Here is a 12,168-nt window from a genome sequence, read left to right on the forward strand (position 1 = left end):
CCTGCTAATGTCTACAGGGGCTCCAGCCCCAATTTTGTCATTCTGGAGATCCATGCTGGTGAAAATGGATATGCCCTCTTTAGCACGACACTGTTTCTGTGAAATTGGGAGGTCAGGGGCTGACATTTTTGTGACCATTAGGCAGATGAGAACTCTGAGGCTCAAGCAGGTGAGCTGTATTCCTGAAGTTGCTTAAGGGATAATAGGAAGAACTGAGGTTAGGATGCTGGGCAGGCAGGTCTGGGCCAGTCCCCTGCAAGGGGTCAGGTGTGCACCTGACCTTGGAAGGGAACCCCATCCCATATCCCACCCCCCTACCTGAGAGTGAAGTGCTCCACGCTGGGGCTGGAGGGAGAGGAGGAGTTGGGGGCCAGGTAGAGGAAGATGCTAAGCACCTCCCCGGGCTTGAGGGGCCGGTCGGGCAGGCGGATCATCAGGTTGCTGTCCAGCCTGTGCTCCTGCAGGGTCCGCCTGGGGGGCGGGCGGAACAGGCTGATGCTCCCGATGCGCAGCAGGGGGTGCTGGGTGGGGCTCTCGGCCCGGGCCCCTCCTCCAGGCCCGGCGCCCCTCCGGGTGCCCCCGCAGCCTCCCGACGCATCCGGGGCGTGAAGAGTGTAGTAGAGCTCGGCTTGCTGACTCTCCCCCGCCGCCTCGGGCTCCAGCCCATCCGGGGACTTGCGCCGGGCGGTGGGCGGCGCGGCCGGGGCGGGGGCCCGAACCAGGCCAGGGGCAGCTCGGCCCGCACAAGACAGGTGGCCAGACCCCCGCTGAGGCGGCAGGAGCTCTTGACCTCCCGCGCGTCCCGGAAGGCGTGCAGGCGGACGCAGGGCAGCCGCTCGGTGACGCCGAAGTCATCCCAGTCCCGGCCGGCCACGTAGAACAGCACCTGGGCCACGGGCTGCGAGGCGGGCACGCGGGGGTGGACGATGAAGGCTCGCACCTTCCAGCTGACCGTCAGGCGCTCGGGGATGTCGAGGGTGCTGGACGGCTGCAGGAGCTCCCGGGCCACCACCTGGCTGGTGCTGAAGGGCCCCAGGGTCACGTTGAGAACGGGCAGCTCCTTGGTCTGGAACACCACGAAGGGCTCGGAGCGCTGCAGGGAGCCGTTGGCCACCGAGGGCGGCGGGGGCCGCGCCTCCCGCAGGAAGAAGGCCAGCCTCGTGTGGGACAGGCGGTAGCTGATCGGCAGCACCGGGCTGGCCTGGGGCCCCGGCGGACTGGGGCTGGCTGGGTAGGAACGGCCGGAAGCTGGGGACAGACAGAAGAAAGAGCCCGGAGCGGTCAGGAGAGGCAGCGCCCGGACCTCAGGGCACCGCAGCCTCCCATCCTCCCAGAGCCGGGCAGCACTCAGCCTGGCTGTCCATCCTCAAGGCTCCAAGCCTGGCCCCACCTTCACTGGGGTGTTAATTGCTCTCTCAGTGCAATTCATTTCTTTATCTGCAACTTGGGGGTAAAGCTAATCCCGGTGCACAGCGTCATGAGGATTTAAAGAGGTTTTATCCTCCAGCCTCCTCATTTGTTAAATGAGTATAAAAATTGCCTCAAAGTGCTGTTGTGAGGACTTAGCAAAGTCATGTGCACCAAGGGCTGAGAGCAGGGTGTGATGCTGAAGCAGTAAGTATTCACTCTTAACTTTATTAATGGTACGGCGCCGTACATACGTAACGATTTAAAGTTGTTCATTAAAAGTAAATTATTATTCCTGCCCTATTATGAAAGGCGTAGCTTATTTGATCCTCTGAACCAGGTGTTATCACGATCCCCACTGAATCAACCAGGTTTCTATCCGTAACTTCTCTTTTCTGTGACCCTGTTCTTAGCTCTTACAACTGAAGGTGCCGGATGCTTAAATAACTTGCCCAGGTCACATGAGAGGGGCCAGCAGTTGGATTTGAACCTGGGGCCAAGTGGCTTTCAAATCCAAGCCTTTGGGAGCTGCCTCAGGTGGTACACGGTCCGCAGGGACCCCACATCTCCCCAATCCCTTCCAGGTACCACCCCACAAATATACACAGGGAAACTGATCCTCTTCCCCCAAACCTACACTTGGGCCTTGGGCTTGACTCTCCCTCCTTTTGGCCCCTCCCCCATCCTCCCAGGGTCTCACCAAGTTCTAGTAATTCGCCTCTTGGCTCTCTGGCTTGTCCCCAGCTACCCCTGACTTCCATCCCCAGGCCCTAGCTCCATCTTTGGCTTCACTTCTGTTGCTATGACAACAGAACAGCATCTAACTGGGTCTCCCCTCTCTCTTCCCTGGCATCCCCTCAGCCCATGGCAGCCAGAGGGGTTTCTTTTTCCCTCGGACACGAATCAGACCTCGTTGGCTCCTCACTCCAGTTCAACACCTGCTGGACACTGTTGAGCAACAGAAGGGACCAAGGACCAAGGTTTGAGAACCAGTTCTGGATCTTCCCATGGACCCCTGAGCCGTGTTCCTCACCTTTGATGCGTTGCCATTTGTTTTTGAGAATCGAGAAATTGCTCTGGAATTGATGCAACACAGTGGAAACGTGTGTATTATTAAAGACTCTTTCCCTTCTGCTTACAGAGTAAAACCCAAACTCACCTTGTGCCTGAGCGTGGCATCCAGGGCCCCCAACAACGGGCTCCAGACTCCCCTTTGCCCCAGCATTCCTTTTCCCAAGCCCTCCTACGAGCATAACTGGACAGCTTCTGGCTTAAGGCATCGCGGATGCTGCCAGCACCCCTCCTATGTTCATGCCATGACCTCTGCGGTGGATTTTCTCCTTTCCCAGCCGCACACATTCCAATCCAAATCTTCTTCCAGGGTGATGCTTGATCGCTACCTCCTCCATGAAGCCCTCCAAGATGCGACCTCTACACCTGGGAATTTCCTCAGAGATTTGCTCTTCTCCAAGGGTACCTCTCATCCTGCCTTGCATGGGAGTGAGTTACCACGACGCCTTGCGCCAAGCAAGGTTTCGCAGATTATGCTTGATCTACTCTGAGTGATTGACAGAGACCTTTGTCCCAAGGAAGAGACTCCTAATAGGTGCTATGATGGTCACTTGCTGCTCATGCATACTATTGTTATTATTTTACCACCGTCAATGACACCTTGATGGCTCCACAAACATTCACACACAATTCCTCATAAACGCAATAAACTAAAATTCCTTTCCCTTGAGGTCTGGTGTCCAGGTCTGATTTTTTTTTTTTAATCTGTGCTTTAATTTTCTCATTTAACAAATGAGGCAATTGGCTTGGGGCATGACAAAGGCCCTGGATCAAGTGTCCTAGGCAGAGTGGCACTCCTTAGGGTCCCTCTAGGGCAGCCCTTAGGACCAGCAGGGGGAACCTCGTCCCTGGTCCTCTGGGCAGCCCGTGCTTTAACCATCAGGCTGCTCCCTCTGTTCCCAGGAGAGCTCTGTTCTCAGATCACCCTCCTCCACTACATGCCCTGAGCCTGCAAGGTAAACCAGCTGCCGATGATGGGTGGAGGTGGGCAGCTGGGTCCCGGATAAGGATAGGAAGGTGTCTGGAGAGATAGGAGAGCCTTCCTGGCTGACACCTGGAATCCCTGCCCCACAGTTACCACTGGAGTCTGAGAAGGCATCCCTGCTGCCTGGGGATGCCGGTCCTGGGCACACATGTGGGATCTGGGGTAAAGACCTGGGTCAGGGCACAGCGGCAAACCCGCTGCTTTGGAAGCAACAGGAAGCAGGCAAACAGACAGAGGCTTCAGAAATGAAGTTCAAGGCTTCTCCAGGTCACACTCATGGGGCAACCTGCTTCCCATTTTGAGCCTCAGTTTCCACCTCTAAAATTGCGGTGGTGACATCGGCCCCCTTGTGGGGATGCTGAGGGTAGCTGACAGACCAAGGGAAGGAGGCAGGCATGGCTACACACAGTGGGGGGATGTCCTGTGGGTACTGAGCCAAAACAGGGAGAGGCCACCGTGCATGTCCTGCTGGGGCTGGAGAAGGGCAGCTGCTGGCCACGAGCTGTAAGTGCTCACTATCCAGGCACTTACCTGGGTGGACAGGGTGGGGACCTGGACTTCAGAGCCTCTAGCCCTGCCTTGTTTACCATTCCCAGGAGACCCCAGAGGCTGCTAAGCGGCACTTAGTCCCCTTTGACCCTCTCACTGTCCCAACCTCCCAGCCTGCCATCTGGACCCCTTGGAGGCACAGCAAGGGCGAGGCCACCAGACGGGCAGCAGACTCAGGGGCAGGGGCCGGGTGGAGGAAGGGATTGAAGAGACGCGTTTGCACGCACCCCTCTGCCCTCAATAGATTTTTGTTGAATGAAGGCAATTCTCTGAATGAGCTGCTCAACACTGACTGGGATGCGGGGGGCTAATCAGAGCGCCCTCCACGAGGCCGTCCCTGAATGGATGGCCTTTGGGGGGAGGGTTCCTGGCACGGGGCTAGGTGCTCTTGACCCTTCTCAGCAACCGCACAGATAAGGAGACTGAGTTTCTGAAACAGGAAGCAATTTATATTAAGAAAGCAGCTAGCTGGAGTGGTGGCTCAGCAGGTTAAGAACCCGACTAGTATCCAAGAGGATGCAGTTCGATCCCTGGTCTCGCTCAGTGGGTTAAGGAGCCGCCGTTGCCATGAGCTGTGGTGTAGGTCGCAGACAAGGCTTGGATGCCATCCCATTGCTATAGCTATGGCGAAGGCTGGCAGCTGTGGCTCCAATTCTACCCCTAGACTAGGAACTTTCATACGCTGCAAGTGCGGCCCTAAAAAGAAAAAAAAAAAAAGAAAGAAAGCAGCTAGCCTTCAGAAAAGGGAGGCAGGAAAGATGGCATGAGGGTGCTACCATCTTTGTCGTGATGTCATCAAGACCCAGAGCACCTCCCCCCATCACCACCATGAATCAGTCTAGCCTCCGTGGGTGGAGCAGGGGCAGGGGTGTCCCTGAGACCCCAGCACAAATCTCTGCTCTTCCGCTCGCTTACTCTGGAGCCTAAAGCAAGTTGCTTCATCTCCTGGGCCCCACTTTCCCCAGGGAGGTGGGAAGCAGTCTAGATGGCAGGGGCTGGGGAGGAAGGTGATACCTCTGCACCTCCTGGGTGGTGCTTTGCTCTGTCCAGCTCTGGCTCTGACCGATCAGGATCTCGGCCCTGGCATGGGTCTGACATGAAAATAATCAATGATCTGTCTCATTAGCCACTTCTGTGAATGCTCCCGTGACAGGACGCTGGTCCATGTGCTCTTTCAATCTCTCAAGCTCCCCCCCTCCATAGCAGAAGGCAGATACCTGCTATGCTTCTCTTTCCAGCCGGATTGGGATCTGGGCAAACATCGGATCGTGCATGGCGTGGCACACAGCAGGTGCTTAACCAATGTCAATTCTACTTTCTTACAAGCTTGGGGGCACCTGTTGAGGGCCATTGGCTGGACAGAGTCCCCCCACCCCTTTTCATCTCAGCCTGGGCCTAAGTGTCTGGGAGTGCAGTCTGGGCCTCTGGCTGCCCCCAGGTAAGTGTCGCACCTTCTCCCCAGGCACAGAGGCCAGCCCCATCCCGCCAACCTATAGATATAGAATATATAAATGAATCTGCAGATAGGGGAGGGCTAGGTGGGCTGGGGGAAGGGGCGCCTTTGGCCATCTCCCTGCTTCTAATCAAGATCAGATGCCTCCTGCTTCTACCTTTAATTGTCCCCAAATTAAAACTAATCGCTTGCAAATCGGAAAAAAAGATTGTCATTAGCTTTGAGGAGTTTGAGGCTGAGGGGCACAGCAAGGCCCCCTGTGCGGGGAGAGGGCCTGGCCTCTGTGCGTGTGTGTGTGCTCATGTGAGCACGCGTGTGCAAGTGCCATACCAGATGTCTAGGGCTTGAAGCTCCTTCAGCACTTACTCCTGAACTTGTCTGAGCATAAGAAGCAGCCAGAGAAAACAAAACAGCAATAGCAGACAGATGCTAGGGCCGGACCCTGCTTACTCAATCCCACTTTCCAGGGGACAGACCTGGCAATCTGTATGTTCATCAAACACCCCCAGGCATTGCTGTGATCACAGGAGTTCGGACCACAGAGCACTAAGCAGGAAGGCTGGGAGATGCTGAAGCGGTTGTGACCCGCATGTCATAACGTGGCAATGCCGACAGAGAGCAAGATGAAGTACCCAGAGTCTAAAGCAGTGCCTGGCATACGCTGGTGACCAATCTACACACGAACAGAAGAACAGATGAGAGGAAGCAAGCCGGGGTTGGTACAGATAGGGAGGGTCTTAGTGCAGCCGAGCAGGACCCTGCAGGGCCCTCCTTACAAAAGCCCCTCCTGTCTCTCATTTCTTCTTCTTCCCAGGCCAGGGGTCCAATCAGAGCTATAGCTGCCGTCCCACCACTCAGCCACAGCCATGCCAGATCCAAGCCGTGTCCATGACCTGCACTGCGCAAGGCCAGGGATGGAACCTGTAACCTCATGGTTCCTAGTCAGGCTCGTTAACCACTGCACCATGATGGGAGCTCCCATCTCGTTTCTTGTTTGCAGGCTTCAGCCTCCCAGGCTTTCCCCGAGTTCCAAAGAGCAGGCACAAGCAGTTAATGATGAGGACATAGAGTCGCAGGGCTCCTAGCTCCTCCTGAAAAGATGTCAGTAACAATCTGGTGCTTCTCTTTGAGCTGCTCTGCAGAAATGAAGACCCCCCACCTCGGGGGAGGATGGTGACGACGTGCTGACCGCAAGCACGGAGATGCCAGAACGGCTGGAACCAGAAGGTTGAAATTCCGGAAACATCACCCTGTTACCTCCCCACCGACCAATCAGAAGAAGGTCCATGAGCTGCTCCTGCATCCGAAGATCTTCTCCTCTAAGACGGCTTCAAAAGCCCCTGCCTGAAAGCTATCGGGGACTTCAGGTCTTTTGAACACAAGCACCCCTCATCGTGCTTGCTTGGCCCTGGCAATAAACCTTTCTCCGCTCCAAACCCCAGTGTTTCAGTTTGGCCTCACTGTGCATCGGGCACCTGAACTTGGCTTTGACGACACTAGGGGTCATGGGGTCTGTGATCGAGAGGCCAGGGATGGGCTCTGCCCAGTGACCCCTCCTGACCCCCATCTCCAGGCCCACGGGAGGGGTTTTGACTGACAAGGAAAACTCCCCTGGCCAGAGATCGGCAGTGGAGGGAACTCTTTGCTGCGGACCCTGAAAGCTAGGAGAGGCTCTGCCTGGGAGGACGGGTGCCTGGGTTCCAGCCCTGCTCTTCCTTGGCTGATGGGTGGATGTGACCCAGGACTAGCGTGTCATTTCTGCACCTGTGGCTCCAGTTCCCCCATCAGCAAAATGGGGAATTACCAACCAAATACCACTTGCTCCAGGGCGGGGTGCTGAAGTGGGAAAAACCTATGTCTTGAGAAAGAGTTTGTTTTTTTACCTTATTTTAAAAATTATTATTATTTTTCCTTTTTACGGCGGAGCCTGTGGCATAGAGAAGTTCCCAGCCTTGGGGTGGAATCAGAGCCACAGCTGCCGGCCTACACCAGTGGTCTACACCACAGCCACAGCAACTCGGGGTCCGAGCCGCATCTGTGACCTAAGCCGCAGCTTTTGGCAAGTTCAGACCCACTGAGTGAGGCCGGGGATCAAACCCACCTTCTCTCAGAGATAATGTCGGGTCCTTAACCCACTGAGCCACAACGGGAACTCCTTGTTTTTAAAATTAGTGATACCCGTGTTAGCAGGGGTTTTATTTTATTTTTAAAATGTTTTATTATAATTGATTTACATGCTCTGTCATTTTCTGCTGTACAGCAAAGTGACCCGTTATACATATGGATAGTCTTTTTCTCACATTATCCTCCATCTCGTTCCATCACAAGTGATGGGATTCAGTTCCCTGAGCTACGCAGCAGGATCTCATTGCTTCTCCACTCCAAATGCTGTGGCGTGCATCTCCTAACCCCAAACTCCCAGTCCATCCCACTCCCACCCCCACCCCTGAAACCACACGTCTGTTCTCCGTGTCCACCAGTGTGTTTCTTCTCTGTAGATAGGTTCATTTGTGCCATGTATCAGATTCCAGATGTAAGTGATATCATACGGTATTGGTCTTTCTCCTCCTGACTTATGTCACTCAGGCATAACTCTCCCAGACTTCAGACCACATCACGAAGCTACAGCAAGGGTTTTAAGATATGGGGTGTTCACGTAACCTACTGTCGGAGATAAACTGGGCAAGCTTTCTAGAAAGCAATTTCAAAATATGTTTTTTTTTATTTTTTTAATTTAATTTTTTGTCTTTTTGCCTTTTCTAGGGCCGCTCCCGCGGCATATGGAGGTTCCCAGGCTAGGGGTCGAATGGAGCTGTAGCCACCGGCCTATGCCAGACCACAGCAACTCGGGATCCGAGCCGAGTCTGCGACCTACACCACAGCTCACAGCAACGCTGGGTCCCTAACCCACTGAGCAAGGCCAGGGATCGAACCTGCAACCTCATGGTTCCTAGTCGGATTTGTTAACCACTGTGCCATGATGGGAACTCCAAAATATATTTTAAAGACTTTGAAACTCTTCGTGCTCCCTGCCCCAGTAACTGCCTTTGGGAATCTAATAAGCAGAAATCAGCTAAGAGGTTTATGGAGAAAGAGATTCACCACAATGTTACACTTATTAGTAAAAAATTAGAAACAAAGTGTCCCAAAGCAGGGTATGGTTAAAAAAAAAAAAAAGTGACCCAGTTACACAGTAGAAAAAAAAATGTATTGGGGAAATAACTATTAAAGAAATTAAAAAATAATAATAATTTTAGCAAAGTGAATAAACATGAAGGCCTAAGCATGGACGCATGCAGCCCTTAAAGATCACACTGTCAACAAAAATATTTACTCACATTGGAAGATGCTCACAAAATAGTTTGAACTATAAACAAAGCAAGGAATAAAACCAGCTGTACAGTATGATGTCCATTTAAAAAAAAATAAAATACGTAGTCATTGAGAGAAAATACATCAAAATGCTAATGGTGGTCACCTCTGGGGATGGGGATTATTGGTAATTGCTATTTTTTACTTTGTGTTTTTCTGTATTTCCTGTTGTCTGCAAAGAATATGTATTGCTTGTAAAATTAGAAAGAAAACAATAAATATCATTAAAAAATGAAGGAAAGCATTTGAAGCTGCTCCAAGAATTTAAAAAAAAAAAAACATTAAAAAAGAAAAAGAAAGAAAGCAAGAAAGAACCTGTGTGGTTTGGGAGCCACACAAATTCACCGACAAATCCCAGATCTGACACTTCTTAGCTGTGTGACCTTGGGGAGTTATGTAACCTCTCTGAACCTCTATTTCCATAGCCATAAAATGAGGATAACAGAATCTATTTCATAGTGTGGTCATGACTAAATCAGCAAACTGCTTGGTGTAGTTCCTGGAACAAAGTCGGCGATCAGTGTTTATTTGTCCATTCATTCATTCATTCATTCACGCATTCGTCGCTATGGGTTATTTAGTCCTGGAGGAGGGAAGCGCTGACCTGCTTGTCTCCAGCACTTGCACTGCTGGACTCAGGGCAGGTCCCCCGTCAGTGTCTGTTAAGTAGGACAAGTACAGAGGTGACAGACACATGAAGCAGAGTGTCCCAAGGACCTCAAAAGTGGCACTGAGACTAGAAGGGGGGCTAGCTGTTGGGGGCCCTGGAATCCAGCCCAGGAAGTTCTGCCATCAAGCTGCTGTGCGACCACCTCTCTCTGGGCCTTGGTTCCCTCACTGGGAGAACTGGATGGTCCCTGCCCTGTCTGCTGCATGCGTGACCTGGGGCTGGGGGGGTGGGGGGGCACATATGCGGGGAATGCAGGTGGGTTCTGAACCAGGCAGGGGGCAGCTGGATAAAGAGGAGGTGATAGCTGCTCCTGGCAGGTCGAAAACACTGCCCTCCCCTCCCCACGAGGACGGGGCCTCTATGTACCGTGGAGCAGTCTGGGTCTTGCAGAGATGCTGAGACCTGGCCCCCGTTCTGCTTACCAAGCCTGGAGCCTAGTGTGGGGCTGCTGCTTCTTCCAAGGTGACGAAGGTACCAAACAGGCTGGTCCATGTAGGGGTGTCCCCCCCAAGGTGGGGCTGCCGTGATCTACCCCCTGGAGGAGGAGTCCAGCAGAGGAGTAGGGGGGCTTCCCAAGACACCCCCACCCTGAGGGCCATGGCACCTACCTCTGTCACCTGGCCCTACCCTTCCCAAGGCAGGTGCCTCGGGGCAGGGGCTGTGTGTCCCCCATCAACCTGGAGGCTCCCTGTCCTCTGGACCCTGGGTCCCCAGCACTGAAGGCCGGGCTGGGCTGGGAGCAGCAGGAGCTGTTGGGAAGGGCTTCCAATGGGCACTTTGCAATAACACACTGCAGTGGCAGGGGCGGGACAGGGTGGGCCCCTGAAGGCTCCGGCCACCCATAGCCCCCCCACCGCCCGCAGTGGCTCCTGCTGCCTCCTTGGAGGCTGGAAATCCTGGGGAGGCAGCTTCCCAATTCTGTCACCATCCCTCACCCGGCTGGAGCACAAGGTTGGAATAAGTAGGCTGGGGGAGGGGCCAGCGGCAGGGGCCCCCTTGCCCCACTTTGCTTGCTCACTCCCAGCAGCACTGGCGATGGGCAAGGCCATTTCCTGCCATCTGCCTGGGAGCTCCCTAGGTCTTTGCTAAAGAGAGGGCAGGTTCCCTTCCCTAGATTTTACAGATAGAGAAACTGAGGGTCGGGAAGCCTCCCACCAGACTGTCTCTGCCATTGACCAGTGTGGTTCTGGGCAGGTGGCTGAGCACCCCCTACTGGGGTTCCTAAGCTGTAAAACAAGGGGGGAGGGGCCCCACTTGGAGAGGGTTGCTTTGCGCATGAAATGCTTCTGTTGCAAGACTGCCTGCAAAATAATATTAATATTAATAATAATAATAATAATAAAGAGTTCCCCTTGTGGCTCAGCGGACTAGCATCCATGAGGACTCGGGGTCGATCCCTGGCCTCACTCAGCGGGTTAAGGATCCAGGGTTGCTGTGAGCTGTGGTTTAGGTCACAGATGTGGCTCGAATCCCGAGTTGCTGTGGCTGTGTCGTAGGCCAGCAGCTACTCTGATTTGACCCCTGGCCTGGGAACTTCCATATGCCGTGGGTGTGACCTTGAAAGAGACAAAAAAAAAAAAAAAAGTTGCCTGCAAGTGCATCACCTGTGCCCGGAACCCAGTTAACCCTCTTTAAACGTTGGCGAGTGTTCGGGTGGTAATGCCGTCATCCTTAAAAGGCTCCCCACCAGCCTCCTGAGTCAGGGTCCAGGGATCCTCTGAAACCCTGTGACGGGCTCCCCTCCTCCACGTCTGAACCCTGACCCTAAGCTTCTCATGCTTTGACTGGCGGCTGAATTGCTTGCCCCTAAGGGCAGAGGGCCTGTTGGTTTTTCTCCCTGGCACCCAGCACAGAGCCATGAATGGATTAAACATTGATTGGGGTGGCCCAGGAGGTTGTACCTGAGCACAGGCGCGCACACACACACACACACACACACACACACAGAGTCTGCACCAGTCTTCCTCTTGCAGACACCCTGCTCTACCCTACCCTGGGCCCTCTATCCTGGTCTGATCACTCCTTTGCTCCCTCTGCCTAAAGTCCTTCCTCCGCTGGACCAGGGGACCAGGTGCTGCCGCTCAGCGGGGCCTCCTCTCTCTGAGAACAAGAGAGGGACTCTGCCAGCAGCGGAGAGGTGGGGAGGGGAGGCGATTGCTGACGAATGGAAGGGATACTGCCAGCTCAGCTACCTTAGGGGCTGGGGATGCTTCCAGGCTCAGCGCACGGGAAAGAAGGTCAGGGGATCACAGGTCCCCAAGAAGCTGCTGCTGGGACAGCCCCTGGTGCTGAAAGTGACCATCTAGTCCTGCTCCTGGGCACGTGGCCGGGCATCTGAGCCCTGGGGGTGAGGGGAAGGCCTGCTGGGTCCACAGCAGGGCCGATCACTGGCCCACACCAACAGGACTCTCGCTTCCAGGCTCCCTGCTCGTCCCAGGGGTACCCTCTCCCTGGGCCCGAGTCTCACCCAGAGACGGAAGCTATCCCAAGGGGAGACTGCGGAGAGCTCTCCGGGGCCAGGGTTACTCCCTGCCCCTGCAGCCTCTGCTCTCGTGGGATCCACAAGCTACACACGACACGGGTGCCAAGCTCCCATGAGGGAGAGGGAGGGTGAGAAAGGGTAGCCCAGGAGGCAGTGACGGGGACCTCCTGGGGGCAGGG

The 12,168-nt window shown here is 54.4% G+C and overlaps 1 protein-coding gene across 1 annotated transcript in view; it reads right to left on the reverse strand.

Annotated features, from left to right (window-relative positions):
• The window catches only part of TMEM132E (transmembrane protein 132E), a 54,470-nt gene that overhangs the window by 11,523 nt on the left and 30,779 nt on the right, over positions 1-12,168 (reverse strand). The window contains 2 exon segments of the mRNA XM_021067437.1: positions 319-706; positions 709-1,248. Coding sequence (XP_020923096.1) covers positions 319-706; positions 709-1,248 — 928 coding nt within the window.

Source organism: Sus scrofa, chromosome 12 (genome assembly GCF_000003025.6).
Source record: "Sus scrofa isolate TJ Tabasco breed Duroc chromosome 12, Sscrofa11.1, whole genome shotgun sequence".
NCBI lineage: Eukaryota > Metazoa > Chordata > Mammalia > Artiodactyla > Suidae > Sus > Sus scrofa.